General features: G+C 40.3%; 1 protein-coding gene across 5 annotated transcripts in view; it reads left to right on the plus strand.

Moving 5' to 3' along the window:
• The first annotated feature begins 858 nt into the window (after positions 1–858).
• ERCC5 (ERCC excision repair 5, endonuclease) overlaps positions 859–15,600 on the plus strand; it is a 37,820-nt gene continuing 23,078 nt past the window's right edge. Inside the window, exons 1-10 of one of the 5 annotated variants that reach the window (XM_073349098.1) lie at positions 859–913; positions 2,183–2,300; positions 3,662–3,782; positions 5,324–5,499; positions 7,216–7,331; positions 7,415–7,507; positions 8,317–8,377; positions 10,489–10,629; positions 12,178–12,385; positions 13,366–14,316. In XM_073349098.1, coding sequence (XP_073205199.1) covers positions 3,695–3,782; positions 5,324–5,499; positions 7,216–7,331; positions 7,415–7,507; positions 8,317–8,377; positions 10,489–10,629; positions 12,178–12,385; positions 13,366–14,316 — 1,834 coding nt within the window. In that variant the 5' untranslated portion in view covers positions 859–913; positions 2,183–2,300; positions 3,662–3,694. Of the gene's footprint in view, positions 914–940; positions 1,180–2,182; positions 2,301–3,661; positions 3,783–5,323; positions 5,500–7,215; positions 7,332–7,414; positions 7,508–8,316; positions 8,378–10,488; positions 10,630–12,177; positions 12,386–13,365; positions 14,317–15,600 lie in introns of those variants that run through there. The other 4 variants (XM_073349106.1, XM_073349116.1, XM_073349088.1 and 1 more) reach the window with 4 other exon arrangements.

Genomic DNA, 15,600 nt, shown 5'->3' on the forward strand with positions numbered 1-15,600 from the left:
CCAGGTTGTAATATTAAGTATCGCATTGACTTGCAAGTGCTCAGCATCTATCAGGCTTTAGCCTTTAGTGCACAGGACACATTTTATTTAAGTTTCTCTTGACAGTAGAAACACAACACATGGTTTGGGACAAGCTAATCACAAAAAAAAAAAAATACACCAATTGTGAGCCAAATTCTGAGGTGCCCTTATCTATTTGGCAGTATTGCAAGTTCTTCATTTTATCTGAAGCTTTGCCATGTTTGTTGTTTTTATTAATCCTGGTGACTTGGAGTCAAGTAATTACATGAGAATCTGAAAAAGAAAAGGAGGACTTGTAGCACCTTAGAAACTAACCAATTTATTTGAGCATAAGCTTTCGTGAGCTACAGCTCATTGCATCCGACGAAGGTGCCACAAGTCCTCCTTTTCTTTTTGCGAATACAGACTAACAGGGCGGCCTCTGAAACCTGTCATGAGACTCTCAGGTTTCAATAAAAAAAGGGGGAAGACGGGGCGCAAGGCCCCAATCCTGAAACTGCTTCTGCACGTGCTTGACTTCAGGAGTGTGAGCAGCAGTCCCACGCCCTTCCAGCAAAGGTAAAGTTGCGCAGGTGCATCAGCGTGTGTGTGTACAGGCAGAATCAGGACTTAAGTTTCTAACCCTTGGGGTGGCACAGAAAAGCTTCAGCATAGGGCCCAAGTCTGCCGCGACCCCCCGCCCGGAGACTCGGAGCCGCCGTCCAAGGGCGGATAAAATGGGGGGATGCGCGCGCGGTGACCCGGCAGCGGTTCGTTTCCGTTGAGAGCGAACTACAACTCCCAGCCTGCCCCGCGCCCGCGCATGCTCCTTTCAGCGATCGGCTGGCGAGGCTGGGCCGCTGCGGGGCCGGGGCTCGGCCCGTGCCGCGGGGGAGAAGGAGCCGGTTCGGGGGTAACCGCCGCGGTATACGGGGGTGGGGTGAGCCGAGCCAGCGCTGCGCCGGCGCGGGAGGGCGCGGAGCCGACCCTCCCTGCGGCCCGGCCAGCTCGCGGCGGCGGCCCGCTCACCCCTCCCGGGGCCAGAGCCGGGCCCGGGGGCGGCCGCGAGACCGGCGCAGCTGGATAAAGTAGCCACCCGCCTCCTGTCAGTCGCTGTGGCAGAGCCGGGCTTCCCCGATGCGAAGGTCTGCACAGTAGCAATTAGACTTCCAAGGGCCGGTGGGTTGGTGCACTTCTGACCATTTCCTTCTAGTCTTTTTAAAAACAACCAGATCGAATTGAGCTCGAAGTTCAGGTTTTTATAAAAGGACTTTTATAAAAAAAAATAATTTTTTAAATAAAAAAAAAATCAAAAGAAATTGTCCTTGGAGGGGGGGGGGGGGAATTGCAGAGATTTTGATCAAATAAATACTTCACCGAACATTGCAGTGTTTTGCTGATGTTGTTTTAAAGTGGAGAACCAGCTTTCACCTTTCTTTTTCCCTTTCTATTTCAAGCTGGCCAAAAGGTCGCATGTCTTTCTCTTTTGTGCAGACTTCACAACAGCGATTCATGTTTTGTCATCACCAGCAGAGGAAGGATGGTCCAGCATTCAATCCATTTGGCCCTAGCCTAGGATTTAGGACCCTTGGGTTCAAATCCTTCTTCTGTCACAGACTTACACTGTGACCTTGGGCAAATCATTTAGTCTCTTTGTAGGAACATTGTGCATCCCTGTATCTCAGGGTTTTTTTTAAATAGATGAAAAAGACTATGAGGTGCTCAGATAATATAGTAGTGGTTCCATATAAGTACCTAACAGATTAGTGCACTATGCTTTATTTGGGGCTGTATCTTAATTCCATTGGGAAATTGCAGCTAGTACAATTTACAGCAGTTTACTTGTATTTCACAGTGAGCTGCTACCAGTGCTTTGTGATCTGCACTGCATGCTTTTGGGAATTGACCTACACAGCCCTAAATGGCCTGCACTTTTTCTGCCTTGAGAGATCACCTCTCACCTTGTGTAATACTGCTGTAGTTGAGAACTGGAAGTTCTGGAGGTGGCGTTCCCTTGCTTATGTAAAAGAGAGGGCTACGAAGCGTCATGTATTTCGTGTTGCAGTCATGCTTTTGACAGGCATGCCATGCATTTCCACATCTTACCTGAAATGTCATTTGCTTAGGTGTGCTGTGGGAAGGCAACAGGCATTTGACTGCAGTTTTGTATTTTGGTCACTAGAGATACCTGCAGTGCCTGTGGACTAGCGACCAGATTGCCTTCTTTCTTGCTGTTCCTTCTGTTTGACCAGGGCCAGGAATGAGCAGCTGGAGGAGGAGGTGCCACAGCAGCAGATAAGGTGAGGCCTAATACTGGCCCCTGGCTTCCCAGCGGTTCCCCACCCCCACACCAGACGCCAACCCAGCTAGTATCCCTGGCTCCCCATGAGCATCAACACCCTCGGTCTCCAAATCCTAGTAGCATTTGTTTTCCAGAAGCCCCAACATCCACCACCTAGCTTCCTACTCTGGTTCCTCCATTGGTACCCAGCTATACACCAGCCACCCTCCAGTGAGCCCTCCTTACCAGCCAGAACTGCCACTTTACAGTGCTGAAACTTGCATCGCTCAGGGGAGTGTGTTTTCACACCCCTGGGTGAAGAAATTTTCAGCGTTGTAAGTGGCAGTGTAGACAAGGCCTTTGTTCATATGATGGAATTCTTAGTATAGTCATTTTTACTGTTTCACCTGCATGGATTCTGCAAGTGGCTCCACATGGGTGAGAGAAATTTTCTAGGAATAGGAAACTCTTATAGTTTAAAAAAGAATTGAGGGGGTAGCTGTTATGGTACCTGACAACATATTTCTCTCTCTCTCTTTTTTTTTTCTTTTTTTAAAAATATTGACCCTATTGCAAATTGACAACATTTCTGTGTGCATCACAACTGCCCTGTAGGTTAGGGAAGTACTTAGGCTGCTGTGGGTCGGGCGGACTGCAGTGGGGCCCCATTTGCGCGGGGAGGGAGGGGAGTAAGGACAAGGAAACTGGTTCGGTGGTAACCGGCCCGGGCCAGCACTCCAGTGTGGGGTGATGGTGCTGCTCACTTCACTGTTGTGTAGATTTATAGCTAGCTTACTATGCTTGTTATGAATAGTGCCGTGCAAGAGACAGGAAAACTTGCCTTCACCAAGAATCTTCAGGTTTAGTTGAGCAAGGCAAATTAAATACTTTTGATGCCTGTTTTGTTTGTTATTTATGTTACAGAAGTTACAGGGAGTATAAAATGGGGTATAAATTTAACTTTTGCTCATGTGCAGCCTGCGTGCAGTCATCTTCCTGATTTATCACATGAAAAGGAAGAATTATTGGGGTCGCCTAGCTATTGCAGGCAGTGGAATAAGAGATTTTAATCTCAGGGTTATGGGTTTCACTTAGATCATAAGATATTTAGGGTAGGGATCATGAGTTTTTTCATGTGTCTTCTGTGAAGTACTCAATATGCTTGTAAAATAATGAAGAACCCAATAATCATCATAGTGGATGGTTACTCAGCTACTATTGTAGCTGTGATTTAATGCAACTCTACTATTTTGTTGGTGAGCAAGGTTTTCTAAACACACTCTTTGTGTTTATAAATGTTTGTATTAATAACAAACCCTTTGTTTTCATAAACAAGGTTATTCGCACCATAAAGTAAATATTTACAACTTTTCCCCATAGATTCTTTTCCTTCAAAGTAAGTAAGGAAGAACAATGGGAGTTCAAGGACTTTGGAAACTGCTTGAATGCTCTGGAAGACCTATAAACCCAGAAACTTTGGAAGGAAAAATTCTTGCTGTTGGTATCCTTAAAACCTTAAGTTGACATACTGTTGCTGAAACATGCTGGTCCATCTGTTCCACTGTGAAAAATGCAGAAATGTCCCAAATTGACCTTACCAAAACAATCTGTTAGGACTAGGCATAGTACAGGTATAGACCCTGTGAGTTTGACAGATGAAATCTTACGATTGGAAAGATCAAGAGGCAAGGAGTTCTTTAACTGGTTTGGTCTTTATATCTTACACACAAACGTAGAATGAAATGTTCCAGTAAAGGGTGTGCTAATCTTAAAAGCTGAAAGGGACTGAATTCATTCTGTATGTAAGGTTTCACTTTTGGTTCATGCCAAAATAGGATGAGGTGAAATGCTGCATCTGATTGACTCTAGCTCTGTTCCTGACATTTTTCTACACATTAAAGTGCAGTCTGTTAATAAAAGGCTTTTCAGTGTTATCAAAGGCACATTCTAATCGTCTGTATTTAAGACATGGTTCAGACTGAAATGAGTTACACTACAGTTTAGCCAGATGGTGCAGAGAGGAATTTCAAAACCTTGCATTAGTTCAGGAAGAGACATAGACTAGGTTTTTTTTTTTAAAAAAAAACAACTCATTTATAACATGGTGTGGTCTGGCCTACCTGGCTGGCCAAACCAGTATAACTTAGTTTGGATATGGCTGTGTTATTAAAAAAATAAATAAATAGATAAATGCTATATAAACCATTTATATCACACTCATCATCTGAGCATCAACGCATGGTTGCAAAGCATATTTGTTTCAGCATTCTACATGGGGCCCAGGGGAGTGGGATTCTATAACAGTTTTGCTTAGGACAGATGTACTGGCTGAAAATTTATCAGAGCATGCATAGGACACCTCTTTGGCAAATGAAAGTGTATTTTTTGGAACAAAAATGAACCCTTGCCAAAATTCTGTGTATTTTATTTTTATTACCCTATATATGCCATTGAAACTAACCACTAATCTAGTTAGTTATCTTCATGGTTTGACTTCAAGGATTACTTGTAAAAATGTAGGAATCAAGGGATGATAAATAAGAACAAACAATAATTAAACGTGTGCCTTTATAGTTATAGATGCCTTCCACAAACAAATGACAGGTTGTAGGAGTCTGTATTTCATAAGCTCATCTGATGTCTGCAGTGCTGACAGTCATTTGAACTAGAATACAAAAAAAGGGAAAACTAATGCCTATCTTCTGGGTCAGGAAAAATCAGTTCAAATCATCTTGTTAACATGGATGAAAGCTGGGAAGCTATTACAATTCATTCACTTACAGGAGGAATGAGGGTTGTTGTATATGGCTCCATTGCTGCTCTTCGGCTTGGGTATGGTGTAAAATATTCCTTCCTCTCCCATCTTCACTGGTCCTTGGAGGATCAGCTGGCCTTTTGTATACAAACCTAGCTACTTGGGCTTGGAACAACAGACAAGATTTAAACCTAAATAAATTTAATATAGTTTGTTCATTGCATGGTTAACATTATGAAATGTGCTTGTAAGGCTATACATTTTTTTTCTCTTAACTGTCCTTCAAGATATTAGCATTTGGTTGAATCAAGCAGTAAAAGGAGCCAGGGACCGTCATGGTAACACCATACAAAATGCTCACCTACTCACTTTGTTCCATCGACTCTGCAAGTTGTTATTTTTTCGAATCCGGCCTGTCTTTGTTTTTGATGGGGAGGCACCACTACTGAAGAGGCAAACTTTGGTTTGTATTTTTTTTGAGTAATTTTATGTTCTTTCCAGTGCTAAATAAGATGGAGATTTATCAATATGAAAGTTTATAGAGTAGGTGCCCAGTCCTGCATCTTTGTAGTGAATGGCAATTCTGCCACTAATGTCAGTGAGAGCAGAATTGGACCTTAAATCAGCTACAGTAAGTGCAGGAACAAAGGCTCCTCTTATACATTGTTTCTGCATGAACATATGCATAATTATAGTCTAAAGATCAGATTATGATGTTTAATTACTGTGCTCATGCAGGTGAATTGATATATTTAAACCAATATGAAAAATTCTAGTTTCTCACTTGTCTGGGCATGTGTATTTTTCAATGGGTGAGTAAAATCTATAATTATCACAATGACTTTTGATGATAAACTAAATGGTGAGCAAGTAGATTTTGTGCCTGGGTTGGTATTTTCATCTCAAGTTTACGAAGATAATTTACATGGTGAATCACTGCTATGGTTAGTTCTACAGAAGTGTGCAGAAGTCTCTTTAAGATTGGGGGTCCTATGTGCTAGGTACTGTGCAAGCCAAATCAATGATCGGGGAACTGACATTGTGTGGTGGACCTTGTCCCTTCATGGAGTCTCTATTAATTTAATGGGGCAGATTGATACCCCTGGAGATTGAAGTTAATGGGGCCTGATAGAGGGGGTTGTCTGAACAGAATCAGTTGCGGGAGTAAACCCTAAATTAAGACAAGACACAACAAGTTTGTGTGCAAAGAGGAAGTAGGAGAGGAAGAATGAAGAGAGCAGTGGCAGGGAAGTGTGCAGACTAACTGTGTACAGTTTACAAGGTGATTTAGAAAAAATAATCAGACATTAAGCATGACAAGAATCCACCATTCTTCTCAATTGTTTAAGTGAAGTACACTATGCATTAGAAATCAGTTATAATTTCACAAGTACCTATATAATGAACATGGGCTAACCCACCAGTTTAGTAGTGGATGACTTTCATTTCATAGTGCTTTCCTGTTTTAATACCTTTGCAATTTTGGAAAAAAAATGCCCTATAAAGATTGGAACTTATTTGTGATTGGGGTGAGGAATTATTTAAAAACATCTATTCATTCCAGCACATCTCTCTCAGGGAACAATGCTTGCCACGTCCCACAGTGTTTCTTCTGAAGTGTAGCTTGGCGATTAGAAAACTGGATCATCCATCTGTTCTATTTTTATAAAATGATTAGTACTAATGGCTTTTTTTTTCTTCAAAGTACTTGTATTTAATTCAGATTAATTTAAACAAGGAAATGTGATACTATTTTGTGATTTGCCTCTCCTATTTTTCTTAGAAAGCAGGAAATTTAAAAAAAACAACCTTTCAAAACCCAGGAAAAACCCTTCTGGGATGCTGTAGGTTCTGATCATAGCAGATTTGTGATAACCATGAGGGAGGAGGAGAAGTCTAGCAGCTTCCAAATTACCCATTTTAAAACTGGAAGTCAATGAGGAAAGATTGCAGGATTGGGCTCTTTTATAGATAATCTAGTTTCTGATATTTATGCAGGCATGATATGGAAAGCTCCTGTCCATTAATATGAGAACTATTCTATTTTTATACAAAAATCTGTCACCTACAGTGTCTCAATTTACAGCTTATTATAAGAGTAATTCATCTGAAAAATATCTTCCATTAACAAGAAGTCTCCTTTTAGTGAAATCTGATGTTACTCATTTAATGTTCGCAGGCTAAACGAAGACAAAGAAAAGAATTGGCAGTCAGTGACTCTAAGAAAACTACCGAAAAACTCTTGAAAACTTTCCTGAAAAGACAAGCTATCAAAACGGCTTTAACAGGCAAAAGGCAAGGGCAAAAGCATTGTTTTCCTCTTGTTTCAGTGGCAGTTTTTGCTTAGATATTAATAACTCTTCCAACTTTTTCTTAAGCAATGAAGCACTGCCCAGTATTTCACAAGTTCGAAGAGAAGAAATTGATGATATGTATGTCTTGTCTTCTTTACAAGAGGAAGAAAAAAAGAGGTAAGCAATGCTAAAACGAGTAGCTCAGTCTGATATGTGAAAATCCATATTGAAAGTTTTTAATGCTGTTTTTGAGAGTGTTCCTCTGTGGGATGCAAACTGTATTTACTTGCTGGATATTTCTAGTGGATATTTCTAGTAAAAGTCATGGACAGGTCACGGACAATAAACAAATATTCACGGAAGCCGTGACTTGTCCCTGATTTTTGTCAAAAATGTCCCTGACAAAAATCGAAGTCTTAAATCACCACTACTGGGTAACGAGATACACAGTCAAATCTGGACCAGGTCAGTTGTGACAGTTATTTGGAGGCCTCATTCTGATTCTTAGCATAGAAATAGCTACATTAAAAAACCAGCAACAGTGGCTAGGAGCTGAGAGGGGATCCTGCACTACTCTGCAGGGCTGGGAGCTGCTGTGGGGGCCCACGGCAGCTGGGGAGCTCAGGGATTCCCCTGCTGCCCGTGACAGCTGGGCAGGTTGGGGGGCCCTGTTGCCGCTCGTGGCTGGTCTGCTGCGGTGCCCCAATGTCATGGAGGTCTCTGGAAGTCACAGATTCTGTGACTTCTATGACCTCTCTGACAATTGTGGCCCTAGTGATGATCTTTGTATCCCATCCAATTCCTCTGCATCTTTTCTGCTAGCCTGTATCTTTTTTTATTATACATTTCAGATTCCTTAGTTTTCCTGTTGATGAGCAAGCAGTAGGTTCATTCTATTTTGCTTATAAAAAAACCTTATTGGTACATATGTTTAAAAAACCCTACAGCTTCCTTTTTGTCTACCTTGCTTCCTTTTGTAATTTTAGTTCAGAAGACGAAGATGAAAAAGAGTGGGAAGAGAGAATGAGCCAAAAAAAAATATTGCAGGTAACTACATTTGAATAGCCTTGTAATTGTGAAATTTTTCAATCACTCACTTCAAATGGACAACATTAACAACAAGGACCAACAGATATACTGGTTGGGGTGTATAGATGTACCAGATTTAATTCCTGGTGTAAAAATAGGATTGCCTGCCTAAGGGACCAATAACTTTTTTAAAATGTCTGCTATCTTGCTAATCCCAAAATGTAGAAATTAGTGCTATCTCCTGGTGGAGAGCTGGAGACTCAATTTCCTAGTGTTACATAGTATTTCTTTCTAAGGTGGTGATTCATGAAATATTGGACCATTTAGAGAAAAAATACATTTTTGTTACTGAAAGTTAACTATGGAAAACTTAAGACATTAATATATGTATGTTTTCTGTCGTTCTTTCTCTCAATAAACTATGAGAGGATGTTGGGAGTCCCTCCTGTCGAAATTCACAATTTATTCATTTCAAAAACTTTAACTCAGTTGGGCCTCTTCTTTTATTATTATGTCCCTTTGTTTGTCCAATTCCTGTTGTCTCTGCTCCTCCCCTTGGCTCTCATTCCAACTTTTGTCTTTGTCCCTGCAACAAATGCTGTCCCTACAACTGGAAGTCTTTCAGCGCATGCACTCTCTTCAAGCATTTCGTCGTCCCTTCTTCTCTTCATTGAATACTTATAAACCCTCGCTTTTGCAACCATGTTTTAAAGGTCTATACTTTGTGACCTGCTAGGGTTAGAAACACCATGGCACAGCAATAAAAATACTTTCAGAATAGGTAAACTTTTTTCAAATGACATTGCGATTAATGGCACTGTTAAACAATAGAATAACAATGGAAATTTATTAAATATTTGTGGAGGTTTTCTACATTTTTCAAATGCATCAATTTCAATTATGACATAGAATACAAAGTGTGCAGTGCTCACTTTATTTTTTTATTACAAATATTTGCACTTGAAAAAATGATAAAAGAAATAGCATTTTAATTCACCTCATACAAGTTCTGTAGTGTAATCTCTTGATCATGAAAATGCAATTTACAAATGTAGTGTTTTTGGTTACATAACTGCACCCAAAAAACAAAACAATGTAAAACTTTAGAGCCTACAAGTCCACTCGGTCCTAATTCTTGTTCAGCCAATCGCTAAGAGAAACAAGTTTGTTTACCTTTATCGGAGATAATGCTGTCCACTTCTTAATTACAATGATACTTGAAAATGAGAACAAGCATTCGCATGGCACTGTTGTAGCTGGTGTTGCAAGATATTTACATGCCAGATGCACCAAAGATTCATATGCCTCTTCATGCTTCAGCCATCATTCAGCTTCCATGCTGATGACGCTCACTTAAATTTAATTAACAATTTTTTTTTTTTTTTTTTGTGACCGAACTCTTTGCAGGGAGAATTGTATGTCTCCTGCTCTGTTTTGCCTGCATTCTGCTATATATTTCACGTTATAGCAGTCTCTGATGGTGATCAAGCACATGTTGTTCGTTTTAAGAACACTTCCACTGCAAATCTGGCAAAATGCAAAGAAGGTACCAATGTGAGATTTCTAAAGATCGCTACAGCATGCGACCCAAGATTTAAGTGCCATCCAAAATCTGAGAGGGATGAGGTGTGGAGCATGCTTTCAGAAGTCTTAAAAGAGCAACACTATAATGTGGAAACTACAGAACCCAACAGAAAATCAACCTTCTGCTGGTGGCATCTGAATCAGATGATGAAAATGAACGTCAGTCCGCACTGCCTTAGATTGTTGTCGAGCAGAACCCGTCTTCAGCATGAACGCCTATCCTCTGGAATGGTGATTGAAGCATGAAGGAACATATGAATCTTCAGCACATCTGGCATGTAAATATCTTGCTATTTGAAAATGTATAAAACATCCAAAAATATTTAACTAAATGGTATTCCATTATTGTTTAACAGCGCAATTAATCACATGATTAATGTTTTTAACTGTTTGACAGCCCTAAATAAAAGCCTCGTTGTACTAACTTCTGCTTTGAGAGATTAAATACTGTATTTGACTTTCCATTTGATTATGAGTGACTCTGTATGTTTGTTGCCTTGGTCATATGAAATCAGTGTTTGTAAGTTCTCTTTCACTACTTACAGGAAGAATTCTTTGACAATCCTCATTCTGTAGATATTGAATCAGAAGACTTCAGCAGTCTGCCTCCAGAAGTGAAACATGAAATCCTGACAGACATAAAGGAGTTCACAAAGCGACGAACATTATTTGAGACCATGCCAGAGGTAAAATTTAAAAAATCCGTCAGCTTTTTTTAAAGCCAATAGGATAGAGTCTGCTGCCATTAGCGCCGATGAAGACTGCATTAGTATCTCACATCAAAAAATCCTTGATGTGCTATGTCAGAAAAGTGACTGCACAAAAATGTCAGGGTCATGGTTCTCAACAAACTTGCTTTCTATATGTATTCAGAGTTGTTTCTGACTTCTGATAGAATTGCGGAGCCAAGATTGCTTTATAATTTGCCCATTGTTGCATTGTGGCTCATGCCTCACCACCAGAATTATTCTGTAATTGGAATTTAGTGAATCTTATTTATGATAAGTCAGGCTGAAAGAAAACAACTTCACTTCCAGATTCCAAGTTGCATGCAGAGCTGGTAGCTGGGAAGTCGTTTTTTTATTTGTAAACTAAGCAAATGTGTAAAAAGTCATTTCAGAGACAACTGGAACCCTGCAGTGCCATTTTTAGAATAATTTTTGAGAGCACAACTATGTTTTAAAGCGTAATAGGACTGTTTAGATGGCAGCTGGCATTGAAACCTGCCAGGATAGATGTTGTAATAGGCAACCACATTTAAATCACCCCAGTGTGGGTTCCATTATAATTTTATTTGCTCTTGAGTTATGGACCATCTCTTTTAAATGACCAATTTTTACTGGTCATGTAAGGGAGGTATCAGTGTATTTAACAATGTCACAGTTCCAGGGCAACTGTATCTGTATTTCCCTTCAGTGGTACAGCTTCCAGCTGACTGACTGCTTTCAGCTCCCCAGCTGTTACCATTCTGGGGGGAGACCTGCATCTCTCTCCCTTCTGACCTTGGTATTCCCAAGCTGCACAGTTCCCTGCCTTCACTGTCTATTTCCCAGCACAGACAGGTTACCTGAGGACATCTGCTTGGTTTCTCTTCAGAGACTGATAACATATAACTGTTGACAATCACTCTTATCAGGTAGCACATCCTGTGCAAGTCTATTTTATTCTTAAAGTAAAATATAATAAAAAACAAACAAAACCCTATAAGCATGTGATTAAGCTTACCAGAATTAACTACAACCTTAACCTAGATTCTGTCAGGCCCAGTCCTTGGAACCCTATCCTCCAGGGGGGCTCATAATAGAGGAAGTACATTTAGCACCCCTCTCCCTCATGAGAGAAGGTATTTGCTACAGTAACACATACACAGTTGCATTTTTAATAGGGTATACATCAAAGGTGTTACCACTAATTTGATAAATGTTATTAATTAAGTTAAACTTTAACTTCATTCCATAAGGTTCAGGATATTACAGAATATTGTCAGTCTGTCACACTAATTAACCTATTTTTATCCTGTGTTAATGTGTCAGTCCCTTGTGTCATTGCAGTCAGTAACAGAAAAATGTCCTGTGTCAGAAAGTGATGAGATGTAGAGAAACTGATACCTATTTTATTTTTGTAACACAGCCGTTTCCTCCAGAGCCCAATGAATACATTTGCCTCAAAAATTCAGCAGTTGCATTTTATCTAAATACTGTGGCTCATTTCATGTTTAATTTGTTTGTTTTAAGGAGTCCAATGACTTCTCACAATACCAACTCAAAGGTTTGCTTAAAAAAAACAACCTTAATCGATACATAGAAAATGTGGAAAAAGAGATGAGTCAGCAGGACTCAGGCCAAATCCAAACCCAATATGAAAATGAGGGGGGCTTCATGAAAGAAGTGGAAAGCAAGAGGGTAGTCTCTGAAGATAGTTCTCACTACATTCTGATAAGAGGTATTGTAATGTTATCTCTTCACGTCCTGAAATTTCTCACTGGGTGTGGGCACTCTGTATTGCTGTTGGTCTTGTATATACTGCTGAGAAATATGAGTTTCATGTACAGAAACATAGACGGTGAGAGCTTTTTTAACCGGCATACAGGGGAATGGGGGGTGCCGGTAAATTTAAGATGCCAGTTAGCTCAGAGGGAGGGGTTTGGAGTGCGGGGTGGGTGTGCGGGCCAGGGGAATAGGAGGGGCTGCGGAGCATGGATCCTGGGATGTGGGAGGTGGCTTGGGGTGCTGGATGTGGGGGTGCTCACATCTGGCAGCTCCCCGCAAGTAGCTCCCCGTCCCTGCTGCTCCTGGCAGAGGCACAGCTAGGTGGCTTTGTAAGCAGGCACGCTGCCTCTGTTTGCCAGTGCTACTCCCGCACCTCCCATTGGCTGCAGTTCCTGGCCAATGGGCTGGGAGCCCCCAAGTCAGCACTTGAGGAGGAGGGACGGAGGTAGCATGCCTGCAGAGCTCCCTGGCTGCGCCTCCGCCAGCAATAGCCGGGACGGGGAGCCACCGGAGGTGAGTGCCCCCTCCATCTGGCACCCTGAGCCCCTCCTGTGCTCCAACCCCCTGCCCCAAGCTCCCTCCTGGACCCAAACTATCACTCCCAGAGCGCGCCCCACGGCCCCGCCCATGCCCCAGCTCCCTGTCGGCCCTGCACCAACCGCACTATAAACCAGACTTTCAGTGCAGATCTGAAATGTTGGTTTATAGAGCTTGCCAATTGGTCAAGTGCCGAATAAAAGTTTACTGTTGTTGATACTTTCAGTATAATGAACTATAACACTAACTTAATTATTAAATTGCAGAGAAATAGAGTAATAAAAGACTTGATTATCAACCACCAACTTCTTAGGATTTTAAATCTAATTCATTATAGAAGAAAAAGAATATATAAACAGTTATATATGAAGAAACTTAAGTCTTTTTCTTTTTCAGGTATTCAAGTAAAGGAAGCCACCAGTACGCACTTAGAAGCTCTTTCAGTTGGGCATTCCACAGGACCTGAATATAACATACCTGATAAAATACATAATGAAATGAATGCTAATACCAAGCCATCTTCACCTGAAGAGTTAAAGACAGAGAAGGCTAGCAATGCAGCTGGAGCACCACCTTCTCCCAGAACTTTGCTTGCTATACAGGCAGCTATGTTAGAAAGCAGCTCAGAAGAGGAACCAGAGGATGAAGATAAAAGGAAGCTGAATTTGGACCAAGCCACTCTCTGTCCCAGTACAGTTGAAGGCAATGTATCACCAAGAACACTACAGGTTATTCAGCAAGCTTTAAGTGGTGGTGATGATGATGTGAGAGCAGTTATTACCGCTAGTGCTGATAGAACACAAATGGAAATGTCAGGGGTGAAGGATCTTATTAGTAGCTCAGATGAGGTTTCTAAAATTAAGGATGGAAAAGAGTCGCTACTTTTACCTACAGATCTTTCAACAAACACCGTCCTTATGCAAGATGGTGAATCAGACCAAAAACGTACATCAGATTTTTTTTTAATGCCTGTATCTAAAGGTGTGTGCACACCTTGCGTTAAAAATGATTCCTCTGTTGAAATCATTAGAATAGATAAAGAACAGACAGAAGACGAACAAGAGTACACTTCAAAAATGGACTCAAGATCTCTGCAAGAAAGTATGGATATTTCAGTGCAGAAACCAATAAGTTCCACAACAAAGACCACTTCAGTAGCTATGATTCATTCAGAAACTACAGAAATTTCCAACAATGTGGAATATGAAAATATAGAGTGTGTTTTTCCAGAAGCAGAAAAGAATGCTCCTGAGCGACAGCATCCACTTTCAGTCACTCCAGAAATAGCATATCCTAATGAGGCAAGAGTACAAAGGAAATCACATTCTGAAGAGAGTGATTCAGATGGTATGTGCAGCATGCTGTTTTTTTCCATATTTGATTGTGGTAGCCAAGGCCCCAATCAGGATTAGAGCCCCATTGTGCTAATTGCTGAACAGATACACAGGAAGACCAGATTCCCTGCCCTGAAGGGTTCACAGTCTACTGACATGACCCTTGCATTTACCTCTGCTAATAGAGACAAAGATGTATTTTAAAAACGTATGTATGATTTTTTTTTTAAAATTTGGCCTTATTGACAAATATATAATCTCTTGTAGACAGGAAGAAGTGCTTCCTTTTTTTTTAAAAAAAAAAATGTTTTTGATTACTAAGTAGTTTTTAATACGGGATTTTTATTATACTTTAATTGTAGGGAGAAGTAATTTTATTAGATTGTAAATTTGAAATGAGAGGATTTGATTCAAATAATGATTTTATTCTCTGTCACAAATCAATATTTTCCTGAAGAGGGACTGACAGTTGCTCTAATTATGATGAGCCTCATTTCAGAGATCATTCCCAAATTTGTCTTGTTTTGATACTGGTTTATAAATCAGAAGAACTTACCAATACTACGCTTAATATTCCAACAGATTTCAGTCTTTCTGATTTGTCAAAGAGAAATTAATCATTTGGAAATTTCTCTTGACAAAAATCTAGTAACAGCAATGTAGCAAAGCACAGTAGCTGTGACAGAACTGTTCATATAAAAGTGTTCTGTACAAAGAATAATACCCAGATCATCCTTTGTATTTGATTGTGATCTTGGAAGAGTTAAGTAGCCATTTGACTAACAAAATGTATTTAGGTATCCAAATGTTATATTCATTTTAAAAAGTACATGTTATAAACTGTTAATAAGTGGGTAATCTAGGATTTGCCAGAACTCGGACAAATAGGATTTATTTTTTCTAAGATTGAAATCATCCAATGGTTTGACACGATCATCTTAGTCCCTGGGAAAAGAGATGAGGGTCCGTAAACACTTTGTCTCCTTATATAGAAATAATAGATCTTAGGCTCAGTAATAACTTAATTTGTCAAGGAAGAACACTTCTGTCCCATACCAAGTCTGATTTTGGTATTAGAACCTCAAATTTGATGTTTTCTTAGTTTGCTCAGTAAATCTGGGACCATATAAATACATCTTATCTTGATAATTAAATGATTTCCTCCTATTTTAAAACTTTCTCTGATCCTCCGGGAACAAAAAACCGACTAACAGTTTACGTCAGCTGTCAATTGATATCTTAACATTTTGACCAATGATTCAATTCAATGGCAAAAAATCTATATTCATGCAGTGTT

This window comes from Lepidochelys kempii, chromosome 1 (assembly GCF_965140265.1).
Source record: "Lepidochelys kempii isolate rLepKem1 chromosome 1, rLepKem1.hap2, whole genome shotgun sequence".
NCBI classification, from domain to species: Eukaryota; Metazoa; Chordata; order Testudines; family Cheloniidae; genus Lepidochelys; species Lepidochelys kempii.